General features: G+C 42.4%; 1 protein-coding gene across 4 annotated transcripts in view; it reads left to right on the top strand.

Moving 5' to 3' along the window:
* Window positions 1-14,173, top strand: part of CEP89 (centrosomal protein 89) — a 67,580-nt gene that overhangs the window by 14,511 nt on the left and 38,896 nt on the right. For 2 of the 4 annotated variants that reach the window (XM_037516370.2, XM_037516372.2), the window contains one exon: window positions 11,995-12,097. In XM_037516370.2, the coding sequence (XP_037372267.1) occupies window positions 11,995-12,097 (103 nt within the window). Of the gene's footprint in view, window positions 1-11,991; window positions 12,098-14,173 lie in introns of all 4 variants that reach the window. The other 2 variants (XM_037516369.2, XM_037516371.2) reach the window with 1 other exon arrangement.

The following is a 14,173-nucleotide window of genomic DNA, read 5'->3' as shown; positions in this document are numbered from 1 at the left end:
ATTATAGAGTTGGGGTGCAAGGTATTAGGCTCAACCCTCCCCTCCCTACTACCTACTCTCTAGGGAAAAGCCCCGCACCTTAGAGATCTCTTTTCGAATGTGCCTCGTCACCCTGGTGATACGGTGCCTTCCCTTAGCGGGAGCCTTTCTGTAATGCCTGTCCCTCTGGGTGCTGCCTTTTTATGCTTTGTTGTGGAAACTGCACTTGTCTGGTTTCGGGTCTGCTTCAGTTTAAAATTAGTCCATACTTGGACGCAGATCTGTTGTGATGGGGGAGGCGGGATGCAGGAGTTCTCCCTGATCCACCATCTTGGCACCTAAAGGTATTTCTTGGACATGAAACTTTTTTTGGGAAACTGGCCAAGTATTCTCAACATTATTTTTTTTTTTAAAGATTTATTTATTTATGCATACAAGAGCTGGAGTACAGGCCAGAGACATAGGGGGTGAGAGGATTCACCAGAGACTGAGTGGGAAACAGAACAGGCAGACTAACTGAAATACACTGCTGAGGGGAGCAGCGGGCGAGTCAGGAGAGGTCTGCTACACCATGTGGGTTGCTCCCTGGCTGGCCAGGGATCGAACTCATGCTGCAAAGGCTGCGGATTGCTTCATAGTGCGGTGCTTAACCTCTTGCTCCACCAGGGAGACCCAGTATTCTTAACTTTATTATATGATGAAAATATCTCTGGAAAAAATGGGGGTGTGGATCATGTCAAATGCTCATTGACCACTAGATGTCAGCAGCTCTATGGACATGTTGAATATGGGCTGCATTTTATTTTACTTTCCAAGAAAATATTAAAGTATCTTCCTTTATTTACTATAGATATTTGGTAATCTGGGATGATTTCCAGTTTAACCTTTTTTTAGGGGGTGGGAGAAAATCATTCATACTTCTTTTAAAGCAAACAGTTGTCAAACTAGTAAGATACAGAAACAGATCAACCTAAATTAGGCAGTTTGGATCTAAGTCTGTCTCATGCCTCTCTATGCCTCAGGATAGTTTGGGTGAACACCTTCATTTGAAGTTAGCACCCACTCATAAACAACCCAACAAATGGAAAGCAAGTCTTTTCAGCAGTTTTCTGAAGGCTGGGGGAGGAGGGGAGAAGGGTTGTACATTCAGTTGTGGTTAGTTCAGATGATACCAGAACCCAGTGACAGAGCAGCTCCATGGGCTCAAGACCCCTGCTCAAGGCTCAGCTTCTCCCTCCCACTTGGGTGACTTGGTGAAGCCAGTCAACCTCTCAGCATCTCAGTTTATCCTGCCAAGAATTGCATTAGAGCGGAGGGTCTTTGGGTAGGTAAATAATTGAGAGAGAGAATAAAGATTTATTTATATTTATTTATGCATACAAGATACAAGAACTGGGGTGCAGGCCAGAGGTGTGGGGATTGACAGGATTCACCAGAGACACAGTGGGGAGCAGAATAGGCAGATCTACTGAAATACGCTGCTGAGGGGAATAGCAGCTGAGCTGACCTGCCCTTCTGTCACTTCCTCAGGCTTTGTACTAGTTCCCAAGGTAATCTTCTCAATCAGAAGTATTTGGTAATTTAAAGTGCTGGTAATTTAAAACTCTGAGTATGGGGCCTCCCCGGTGGCGCAGTGGTTGAGCGCTGGGTTGCGAAGCTGCCCGCAGCCTCTGCAGCGCCGGTTCGATCCCCAGCTGCTCCCCGGCCACCGGAGGAGGGTCCCACAAGGCGTGCAGACCTCTCCTGCTGCCCGCTGCTCCCCTTAGCAGCGCACTTCAGTCTGCCTGCTCTGCTCCCCGCTCTGGCTCTGGTGAATTCTCTCACCTTCCCGTGCTTCTGACTGTACCCAGTGCTTGTATAAATAAATAAAAATAAATCTTTAAAAAAAAAAACAACTCAGTATGCTTTCAGGATATTGTTATAAAAGCGTTTTTATGAATCTGTTATAAAGGTATATTTTGATAGGCTTATTTGTGATATATTAGGGTGCATAAAGCATTGTATAGCTCAGTAAATTTTTACATTACCCCCACTAGGATTTAAAAGATAAAAAGAACAACATTGCTAGGACCCCAGAAGTCCCCCTTTGTTCTTGGTCACTACAGAGCCATCCCCTTCCCCCACCCATCTCCTCACCCCTGCTTCCCTGAATTCATGAGTATATTGAATCTTAGAAAATAATCTTAGGTTAGTTTTGTCTATTCTGAAAATTATGTGACCCTAAGCAACAGCATGTGCTATTTGGAATTTTTGAGCGGCAGTCATTGTCCATGCTACTGCTGTATATATAGTATTCCACGGAACACTGCCTCACCCGATGACGTACTCATTTTATTGATGGCAGATATTGGTTGTTTCCAGTTGGGGCTCTTAGGGTTGGAGTGTCCGTGAACACTTGTGGTTATCTGTATTTGTGGTGGGCACACACTGGGGCATGGTAGGTGTGCCAACAGCCTCTGTCCTAGTAGACCACAGCCAGTTTCCCAGAGTAGGGTATGTGTGTGATGACATCTGAGCCCCCTAAGCTTTTTCACATCTCCTTAAGTGAAGAGCTCAGTGTATCTTTGAACAAGGCAGTTGCTTCCTAGGAGATGAGAAATAAGGAGTCATTTCTTTCTGCTCCCTTCTGAGGATGAGAGCTGGGTACCTCTCTGTCACTCCTAGACAGGGTTTCCTCAGAGACACAGAGGGCCTGGCAGGCCTGACTGCCTTAGCTCTCACAGGTCCTAGCAGTTCCTTTTCCCGGTCCTCTTGCTGGTCCCTGCTGCCGGCTCCCTGCCTGTCCTGGGAAGGGCCCTGCATTGCCTCAGCATAGCACAGCTAAGCCAAGCTGGTCACAGAAGCAATGTTTAGTGGGAGCGGTACATTTACTGTCTAGCACAGAACCAGGACAGCAGAGGAGAGCGGCCCCAGGGGTGCCAGTCACAGTTGATTGTGCCAGGTGTGGCTCACATTCTGCCTCTTGGGCAGCCTCTGCCCCCCTCCCAGAGCCCTGCCAGTGGGACTGTCTCCTGCTCATCTGGGGTAGTCCAGCTCGCAGCTCAGTCTGTAAGGGTGCTCTGCTGCCCTGTGGACTCATGATGCTCACAGGGGAGATGCTCACAGGCAGTGGAGGGGAAGCTCCATCCCCCAGAGATGTTTGCACTGACCTTGCACTGACCTTGCAGCTGGTGAACGTAACAGACCACGATGGAGACAGGAGCCCGGAGGAGGGTTTTTTTTTTTTTGAAAGTTTGGCTTCACATTTTACTTACTTGGATACGGATCCATATATACATTTATATATGACTATAAATTTGTGTGTTCGCATGCAAATTTATATTTGTGTATAAATTAATATATGGATACATACATATGTAAATAAAATTTAAAAAATATTTTAAAAAATGAATTAGCATTGTTTTATATCCTTATTAATTTTTTGACCATATAGGATTTTCCCTTAGGTGTGGTCACCATATCTCTCCCACCACCAAGGCACCCACAATCCTCCACAGTCCATGTATACCTCTGCAACCCCTTTCTCACACCTTCCCTTCCACCCCCTTCCTGGACGCCTGAGATGTATGGTCACCTTTCAGGGGTTCGTTTTAAGGTGTGTCTTTGCCTGACCCTTTGTTTGATTTCTCTACTTTCCATATAAGTGAAACCATCTGATATTTATCTTTTTCCTTCTGACTTATTTCATTTAGCATAATCCCCTCCAGCTCCATCCATTTTTTTGTTATGAATTTTTTTAAAATAATTTGTTTATATATGTTTTACATCATTGTTCATTTTTTTTTTTTACAATGTTTGCTTTTCTCAGGTGTAGTCCCCATAGAATTTCTACCACCAATCCACCTCTCTGCCTCCACTCCCCCTCCCCTGCAGAATGTCTCTGATTTATAGTTATCAATTTATTTTTGTTTTTTATTGTTATTATTTTCTTCCCTGATCCCTTGTTTGATACCCTACGTTCCTCCTATAAGTGAAACCATCAATAATTTTCTTTTTCCTTCTGACTTATTTCATTGAGCTTAATTCCTTCTAGCTCCATCCATGTTGCTGTGAATGGCATTAGTTTATCTTTTTTGATTGCTGAATAGTATTCCATGGTGTATATGTACCACATCTTCTTGATCCAGTCACCTATTTTTGGGTATTTGGGTTTTTTCCAAGTCTTACCTATTATAAATAATGCTGTAGTAAACATAGGGATGCAGGTATTCTTTTGAATTAATGTTTTTGTGCCTTTTGGGTAGATCCCTAGGAGTAGAATTGCTGGGTCATATGGTAGCTCCATTTTTTAGTAGTCTGAGAAGCCTCCACACTCTAGCTCCATCCATGTTGCTGCAAATGGCATGACTATATCTCTTTTGATCTCTGAGTAGTATTTCATGGTGTAAATAGACCACAACTACTTGATCCTTTCATCTGTCCTAGGTCATTTAAGTTGTTTTCCTTTCTTGTAAACAGTGTAAACAGTGCTGCAATAAACATAAGTGAAGATTTCCCTTTGAAATAGTGTTTCTGTGTCCTCTGGATAGGTTCCTAGGAGTGGAATTGCTGGGTTGTATGGCAGATCTGTCTTTAGGGCGTTGAGGAACCTCCACACAGCTTTCCATAGGGGCTGGGCCAGTCTGCATTCCCACCAACAGTGTAAGTGGGTCCTTTTTCTGCACACCTTCCCAGCACTTGTTATTTCTGGATTTTTAAAAAAAGATTTATTTATGCATACAAGAACTGGGGTACAGGCCAGAGGTGTGGGGGGTAGGAGGATTCACCAGAGACAGAGTGGGGAGCAGAACAGGTGGATCTACTGAAATACACTGCTGAGGGGAGCAGCGGGTGAGTCAGGAGAGGTCTGCTGCACCATGTGGGTTTCTCCCTGGCCAGGGATCGAACTCATGCTGCAGTGGCTGGCAACAGCATCATAGTTTCAGCTTAACCCCTTGTGCCACCGGGGAGGCCCTATTTTGGGATTTTTTTTTTTTTTTAACAGAGAGAGACCATGTACTCTTTTTTTTTTTTTAAGATTTATTTATTTATTTATACAAGCACTGGGTACAGTCAGAAGCGCGGGAGGGTGAGAGAATTCACCAGAGCCAGAGCGGGGAGCAGAGCAGGCAGAAGGACCGAAATACACTGCTGAGGGGAGCAGTGGGCAGCAGGAGAGGTCTGCACGCCTTGCGGGACCCTCCTCTGGTGGCCGGGGAGCAGCTGGGGATCAAACCGGCGCTGCAGAGGCTGCGGGCAGCTTCGCAACCCAGCGCTCAACCACTGCGCCACCTGGGAGGCTCTATTTTGGGATTTTTTGATGGAGGCGTTGTCACGGGTGTGAGGTGGCATCTCCTTGTGGTTTGATTTGCATTTCCCAGATAAGTGAGGATGAACATTTTTTCATGTGCCTGTTGACTGTCTGTATGTCTTCTTTGGAGAGTGTCTATTTTGCCCTTCTGTCCATTTTTTGATTGGGTTGTTTGTTTTCTTTTTGTTGAGTTGTATGAGCTCTTTGTATATCGTCGATATCAGTCCCTTATCAGACGTATGACATGCAAATACTTTCTCCCATTCCATAGGGTGTCTCCTCTTTTTGGTTACTATCTCTTTTGCTATATAGAAGGTTTTTAGTTTATATTTTCCTTTGTTTTAGTTGTTTATATTCTCCTTTGTTTTCCTTGCCTCTGGGATGAATACACAAAGATAGGAAGTTTATGTCAAGTAGTGTTTTGTCTATATTTTCTTCTATATGTTTTAGAGTTTTATGTCTTACATCCAAGTCTTGATGTTGATTTTCATGTATGGTGTGAGTGGTTTAGTTTCTGGGTGAGGGTTTTCACATTTCTTTTTTTTTTTTTAATTTTATTTTATATAATTCTTACATCATTTTTCATTTTTGCACAATGTATGAATTTTCATTTTGGTTATATGCCCCAAACAATTCCCACCCCCTTATTTTGGCCCTAATCCCAACTCTCCTCCCCCCCACCCCCCGCCTCCCTGCCACTTCTCCCCAGTAGTGTGTCTCTATTTTATAGTTGCTTGCTGATTTTCATTTTTGCTTTATTATAATTAGTCTTTTTCCTGGTCCTTATTTAGGTTTTCTTAATTCCTGCTATGAGTGAGACCATCCAGTATTTTTCTTTTTTTTTCTGGCTTATTTTGCTGAGCATGATCCCTTCCAGCTCCATCCATGTTGCTACAAATTGCATGAGTTTATCTTTTTTAATTGCTGAGTTATATTCCATTGTGTATATGTGCCACATCTTCTTGATCCAGTCATCTAATCTTGGGCATTTGGGTTGTTTCCAAAGCTTAGCTTATTGTAAACAGTGCTGCTATAAACATAGGGGTGCAGGTGCCCTTTCGAATGAATGTTTCTGTGTCCTTTGGGTAAATACCTAGGAGTGGAATTGCTGAATCATATGGAAGCTCCATCTTTAGCAGGTTGAGGAATCTCCACACAGCTTTCCATAGCGGCTGGACCATTTTGCATTCCCACCAGCAGTGCAGGAGAGTTCCTTTTTCTCCACATCTTCGCCAAAATTTGTTGTTGCTAAATTTTTTAATATGTGCCATTCTCACTGGTGTAAGATGGTGTCTCATTGTAGTTTTGATTTGCATTTCCCTGATTACAAGTGATGTTGAACATTTTTTCATATGCCTATTGGCCATTTGTATTTCCTCTTTGGAGAAGTTTCTTTTTAGCTCTTCTGCCCATTTTTTGACTGGATTATTTACTTTGATTTTTTTTTTGAGTCTCATCAGCTCTTTGTAGATTTTTGTGATCTGTCCTTTATTATTAGTGTTGTGTGCAAAAATTTTCTCCCAGTTGGTGGGGTTTCTCTTTGTTTTGGTTATTGTCTCTTTTGCTGTGGAGAAGCTCTTTAATTTGATATAGTCCCAACTGTTTATCTTTGCCTTCACTATCACTGCTTTGGGTGATATGTCTGTAAATATGTTTTTGAGGTGCATGTCATGTAGTATTTCATCTATGTTTCCTTCTATATATTTTATGGTTTCAGGTCTTACGTCTAGTCCATTTTGAGTTGGTTTTTGTGAATTGTGTGAGATAGTAGTCAAGCTTCATTCTTTTGCATATAGTGACCCAATTTTCCCAGCACCATGTATTGAACAAACTTTCTTTGCTCCAATGCATATTCTTTGCTCCCTTGTCAAAGATTAGTTGACCGTAAATCTGTGGGTTTATGTCTGGATTTTCTGTTCAATTCCATTGGTCCGTGTGTCTGTTCTTGTTCCAATACCATGCAGTTTTGATGGGTATGGCTTTGTAGTATAGTTTGAAATCTGGGCGTGTGATGCCTCCATTCCCTTCTTTTTTTGTTTTCAGGAGAGCTTTGGCTATTCGGGGTTTTTGGTGGCTCCATATGAATTTCATCAATGTTTGTTCTATTTCTTTGAAGAATATCTTCGATATTTTTGTTGGAATAGCATTGAATCTGTTAATTACTTTTGGTAGGATGGCCATTTTGATAATGTTAATTCTTCCAATCCATGAGCAGGGGATGTCTTTCCATTTCTTTGTGTCTTCTTCTATTTCTTTTAACAGTGTTTTATAGTTTTCTTTGTATAGGTCCTTAACTCTTTTGTTATGTTTATTCCCAAGTATTTGATTTATTTTTCAATAATGAAAGGGATGGTTTTTTTGATTTCTTCTTCAGATTTATTGTTTGTGTGTAGGAAGGCTACTGATTTTTGTGTGTTGATTTTGTATCCTGCCACTTTACTAAACTGATTGATTAGTTTAATTAGTTTTTCTGTGGAGTTTTTTTGGGTTCTTTATGTATATTATATCATCTGCAAATAGTGATAGTATGACTTCTTCCTTCCGTATTTGGATCTTTGTATGTCTTTCTCTTGTCTTATTGCTCTGGCTAGGACTTCAGTATTATATTGAAAAGCAGTGGTGAGAGTGGACATCCTTGTCTTGTTCCAGATCTTAATGGAAATACTTTCAGCTTTTCACCATTGAGAATGATATTGGCTATGGGCTTGTCATATATGCCCTTTATGATGTTGAGGTATGTTCCTTGTAGCCTGAGGATTTCATGGGCCTTTATCATAAATGGGTGTTGTGCTTTGTTGAAAGCATTCTCAGCATCTATTGATATTATCATATGGTTTTTATATTTCTTTTTGCTGATGTGTTGAATTACATTGATTTTCGGATATTGAACCATCCTGTGTCCCTGGAATAAATCCTACTTAGTTGTGGTGAATTATCTTATGGATACATTGTTAGATTCTGATAGCTAAAATTTCATTGAGGATTTTTGCATCAGTGTTCATTCAGGAGATTGGCCTGTAGTTTTCTTTTTTTGTGTTGTTCTTGTTCAGTTTTGGTATTAGTGTAATGTTGGCTTCATAGAATGTATTTGGTATTATCCCTTCCTTCTCAATTTTTTGAAGAGTTTGTGAAGGATAGGCACTAATTCATTTCTGAATGTTTGGTAGAATTCATTTGTAAATCCATCTGGTCCTGGGCTTTTGTTTTTGGGGAGGGCTTTGATTACCATTTCAATTTCGCTGCTTGTAATTGGTCTGTTTAAGTGTTCTATTTCTTCTTTATCTAACTTTGAGTGATTGTAGAGTTGAAGGAATTTGTCCATCTCTTCTAGATTGTTGAGCTTGTTTGCATGTAACTGTTCTGCTGTGTCTGTTGTGATTTCTCCTCTTTCATTTGTGATCCTATGTATTTGTCCTTTCTCCCCTTTTCCTTTGTGAGCCTGGCTAGGGATTTGTATATTTTATTTATTTCATTGAAGAACCAACTTTTGGTTTCATTGATCTTTTGGATTGTTTTTTTAGTTTTGATTTCATTTATTTCTATAGCTTTGATTTTTATTATTTCTTTTCTTCTACTGGTTTTTGGGTTTTTTTGTTGTTGTTCTTTTTCTAGTTCTTTGAGCTTTGAGATTGAGGTTGTTTCTTTGGGTTCTTGTTTGTTGATGTGAGCCTGTATTGCTATATATTTTCCTCTTATTACTGCTTTTGCTGCATCCCATACATTCTGGGAAGTGGTGTCCTCTTTGTCATTCAACTCATAGTATTTTTTAATTTCTTCTTTGATCTCCTCATTAGTCCAGTGGTCTTCCAGTAGTGTGGGTTTCAATCTCCGTGAGGTAGGAAAGTTCCTTGACTTCTTTTTATGGTTTATTTCTAGTTTGATGTCTTCATGGTCAGAGAACATGGTTGGTATGATTTCAATCTTGGTGTATCTGTTGATGTTTGTCTTGTGTCCCAGTATGTGACTGATCCTGGAGAATGATCCATGTGTGCTTGAGAAAAATGTGTACTCGGATTTTTGGGGGTTTAGTGTTCTATAGATGTCTGTTAAGCCCATGAGCACTAGATCCTTATCTAGAGCTTTAGTGTCCTTACTTATTTTTTGTCTTGTTGATCTATCCATTGTTGATAGTGGTGTGTTGAAGTCTTCCACTACATATGTGTTTTCTCTGATGTCTGTTTTCAGAGATGATAATAGTTGTCTGATATATTTGGGTGCTCCTTCATTTGGTGAGTATATGTTATTGAGTGTTATTTCTTTTTGAAGTATTGTCCCCTTGATCATAATGTAGTGACCATCGGGGTCTCTTTACCTTTTTGAGTTTGAAATCTGTTTTATCTGATAAGTATAGCTGTTCCTGCCTTCTTTTTTGGTCCTTTGCTTGTAGGATTGTTTTCCATCCTTTTACTTTTAGTCTATTTTTATCTTTTGTAGTTAAATGTGTTTCCTGGAGACAGCAAAAGGTTGGGTTTTGTTTCTTAATCCAGCCTGCTATTCTGTGTCTTTTTATTGAAGAGTTTAGTTCATTACATTTAGAGTTAATGTTGATATGTTAGCGTCTGTATTTGCCATTTTGTTTGTATTTTCTCTGGTTTTATTTATTTAATTAATTTTTTGGAGGGGGGTCTTGTTTCATTGTTATTCATCCCTCTGTTGGTTCTGGCTTTAGGGCTCCTTGTAGTATTTTTTAGAGTGGGGGTTTAGTCATAATGAAATTCCGGAGTTTCTGTATGTCTGTGAAGGTCCTTATTTTTTCTTCATAGAGGAAGGAAAGCTTTGCAGGGTAGAGTATTCTTGGTTGGCATCTGTTGTCTTGGAGTCTGTTGACTATGTCCCTTCACACTCTCCTTGCCCTTAGTGTTTCTTCAGAGAAGTCTGATGTCAGCCTGATTGGTTTTCCTTTGTATGTTGTCTGTTTCTTCCCTCTTGTCAGCTTCATTATTTTTTCCTTTTCATTATTTTTTCCTTCATTATTTTTTTCCTTGCCTTTAATTCTTGGGAGCTTTACTATTATGTGTCTTGCTGTTTTTTTCCTTTCATCATGGAAGTTTGGTGTTCTTCTTGCTTCTCGTATTCTCGTATGTATATTTTCAGTTCCTTCTTCATGTTTGGGAAGTTCTCTTCAGTTATTTCCTTGAATATTTTCTCTGTTCCTAAGTCTCCTTTCCTTCTGAGATTCCTATAAATCTTATATTTCCTTTCCTCATAGAGTGAGATAGTTCCCGAAGTCTTTCTTCGTTCTTTTTCTTTCGTACTTCACTTTCCTTTTCTGTTTTGGTTCTTTTTATTTCTGTGTCTTCGAGAGTACTTATTTGTTCTTCCATTTCATCTGTTCTGCTTTCACTGCTTTTCCCAGAGTTCTTTAGCTCCTCCATTAATCCTTTGATCTCCTGCATTTCTTTCACTTCCCTCTTTAGGCACTCAATCTCATTCTTCTGATCATTGATTATTTTTCCCTTATCATGTTTCCTTTTATGACTTCTGTCAGTTTTTTAATCATGGCAATTTTAAATTCTTTTTCTGGAAGGCTCAGAAATTTTTCCAAGTCACTGTTGTTGCATTCTTGGGTGATTTTCTTTTTATGATGTGTCTTTTCCCTGAGGATTTGCTTGGTTGCTTGTAGTTTTTCTTCTCCCTGCTGCTTGTTTTCTAATTTGCCCTATGTGTTGGGATACTGTGTAGCTGGTACTGGCTGGCATCTTTTTGGTGTGCTCTTTCTGGGATGTTAGAAAGTGGTGGTCCAATCGAGTCAAAAACTGTTGTGTCAGAAATCCAGTAGGGCAGTGGAACTATGAATATGTTAGTGGTCACTGTCACAGAGAATCTCCCCCTTCTGTATTTGTTTAATTCCAAGGTTGATCTTGTGGTCCCACACACTGTCCTGTGGTGGCAGGATAGCCTGCTAGGCTCCAAATCGCTGGATCCCCCTCTGAGCTCTGACTGGTGGCCAGATGGGGTCTGGCTTGTGGGGGCTTTTCAGCTTACCTCTGGCTGTGGAGGCAGCCCTATTCCAGCTCCACGCAGTCTAGGTGTGTTCTGGGTGGACGCAAAAGGTCCCTGGTCTAAAATGGCTAGTCGGGAAGGCACTTCTGTGCGCTCGCAGTCTGCCCCAGCAGTGACTGGATCCCCCTCTGGGCTCCAATGGCCAAATGGGGCCTGGCTTGTGAGGGCTTTTCAGCTCATCTCTGGCTGTGGGGGCATCCCTTTCTCAGCTCCACGCAGTCTACTTGTGTTTGGATGGATGAACGGACGCAAAGGGTCCCTGATGTAAAATGGCGAGTTGAAAGGGCACTTCCGTGTGCCTGCGATCTGCCCTGGCAGTGACTGGGTCCACATTTCACATTTCATTCCATGTAGAGACAAGCAACCTGGCATCTGGAGAGGGGTGGGGTGGGGTGGCATTGGGTCTGCGCGGAATAGGCCAGAGGCAACTCCTTTCCCTGGGTTGTCCCCAGCAGGGATGAAGAAGGGAAGCTGCCAAGGAGCCTGGTGTGAAGCTCTTGGTGTTCTGCTTAAAATTGAGAGAGCCATCACGTTTGCCACTGGGCTTTCTTGGGGGACCTCAAGGTTTCATCCAGTCCTGCCAGGCGTAATCATTTTGTATTTGGGAGGGGAGTGGGTGGCATTTGGGAAAACATGGAATAAAATATTTGGGTTTGTTAGGAGGACATTTGACACAAATAGCATTTGTCATATGTTTGCTGCTTTGTCGTTTGTATCAGAAGTTTCCATTGTTACACGGAGCAGACAGTGAAGATGAGGAAGAAGTTTCAGAGCAAGATGGGCCTCCAGATTCATCTCATACATTACTACGCACACAAGAAAAAGGTAAAAACAAACAAGAAACGGCATTATCTTTAAAATATAGAAGCATTTTGTGATTATAATATCTGTTAATGGGGGACACAGATGCCACTGCACTTCCACACTGGTTCCATGATTGTAAGCAGGCATATTCCTGAGTTTCATTTCCACTGAAGATGAGTCATTCCCCTGTCCATTTCCTGGATGCGAGGTTGTGCTCACATGTCTGTTTCTGTCAACCCCAAAAGGGCAGGCTGAGGAAGAGGCTCTGACTCAGGTGCGGAAGCTCTACATGCTCCTTCCCTCTGCCTCTGGTGCCTGGTGTTGCCCGGCCGGCTTGTGGCAGTCTCCACAGACTGGGCCAGTGAGGCTGGCCAAATCCTGCTGCAGGGCCTGCTCTTGAGTGGGCCCTCACTAAAGGCTTGTGGAATAGATGAGTGCTCAGGCTTGTGATATAGAACTCTGAAACCACATGGAACCGTCTTCATGTGTGGCCTGGCACAGTGAGGGAATTGAGTGCATAGCAGCAGAGATAGGAGTTTTCAGTTTCCTAACAGTTGGCTTATGTTTGAGAAGTGAAGAAGTGCCTGGTATAAAGAGGTGCCAATTACTGCTTTGTGAGGGGCCTCGGGGTGGCTTGGGCCCAAGGAGCCTCTCCTGTAATCGGTTCACAAGATGACTGATTGGAAAACTGCATTCCAGCTTAGTAATGCCTAGGCCAGAAAATGACAATTGGTTAGGAGGCATATTTTATTTCATTTTTTATTTTTTAGGTGGCATTTTTTATCCTTTTGGGAGAATTTAGATTAAGCTCATGTAAAAGTATTTTCCTTTTTTAATTTAAGAAGTAATACTTTCTCCCTATAAAATAAAACTCAAAGGTAGAAATAGATAAACATAATTATACTCCCACAGATAATACTTCTAACAATTTAGAGTGTCCACATTTACAAATGTTGACTTTATGATCTCACGACACATCCCATTGTCTTCCTCTGTTGTATGTGTCCAGCCATCCTAACGTCTGTGCAGCCAGGGCCTCGGCACAGTCGGGATCCCATCAGGAGACAGAACACAAGAATTACTAACTCATGCACGGGTTGCTGCTAAAGGGCAGAGAGAATTCTGACGAAATCAGGGATAGCAGAAGAATGTATCCCTCTGCAGTTAGCGAGAGCTTGGAAGGGAGGAAGCATGTGGGACTTCCCCTGGCTGAGAGGCAGGGGTGGGAGAGGCCCGCTGCGGGTGGCCTGCTGCCTGGCAGAGCAGTGAGCTGCACTGTCCGAACAGAACTCTCGCTGGGAAACTGCCCTCTCTGGGGTGGTACCAGGAGAAGTCACCCTTGGGGAAGCGCTCCTGGCTGCTTAGAAAAAGGGGGGAGGGAGAAGAGCAGAATAGAGGAAGGACTCTGGCCAGCATCTCTCTAGCCCCCTCTACTGACAGCTTGTCCCACCCAGCCTGTAGGATGGAAATACTGCAGTGAGTGTGGGGGTGGAGCTGGGAGGCCATGATCACTGGCACATGGGGTGACATGAACTTGGAACACAGTAGTTGGGAGGGAGAGCAGTGTGTCCTTGGTTTGTAGTGGGCATTAGAAGCCCCTGGACACTTGTCAAAAAGACCCGGCACCTGCCCCTAAATCTGATTTCAGCAGCTCAGGCCTGAGGCCTAGAGGTGTATATTTTCTTTTTCTTTATTTTTCTTTTTTAAATCCAGAGTTCTCTCTCTCTCTTTTTTTTTTTAAAGATTTATTTATGCATACAAGAACTGGGGTACAGGCCAGAGGCGTGGGGGGTGGGAGAATCCACCAGAGACAGAGTGGGGAGCAGAATAGGCAGATTGACTGAAATACACTGCTGAGGAGAGCAGCGGGCAGGTCGGGAGAGGTCTGCTGCACCATGTGGGTTGCTCCCTGGCTGGGGATCGAACTAGTGCTGCAGTGGCTGTGGATTGCTTCATAGGTTGCATTGCGTCTTAACCCCTTGCGCCACCAGGGAGGCCCTAGAGATGTGTATTTTGAACAAGCGCTTTGGACAGTCTGGAGTGGGCGATCCTTGGACATCACATTAGAAATCCTGGCTCTAGTGGTTTGGCTTTTGC

This window comes from Talpa occidentalis, unplaced genomic scaffold (assembly GCF_014898055.3).
Source record: "Talpa occidentalis isolate TD23 unplaced genomic scaffold, MPIMG_talOcc4v2.1 talOcc4.17, whole genome shotgun sequence".
NCBI classification, from domain to species: domain Eukaryota; kingdom Metazoa; phylum Chordata; class Mammalia; order Eulipotyphla; family Talpidae; genus Talpa; species Talpa occidentalis.
This window is presented reverse-complemented; position numbering and strand designations above follow the sequence as displayed.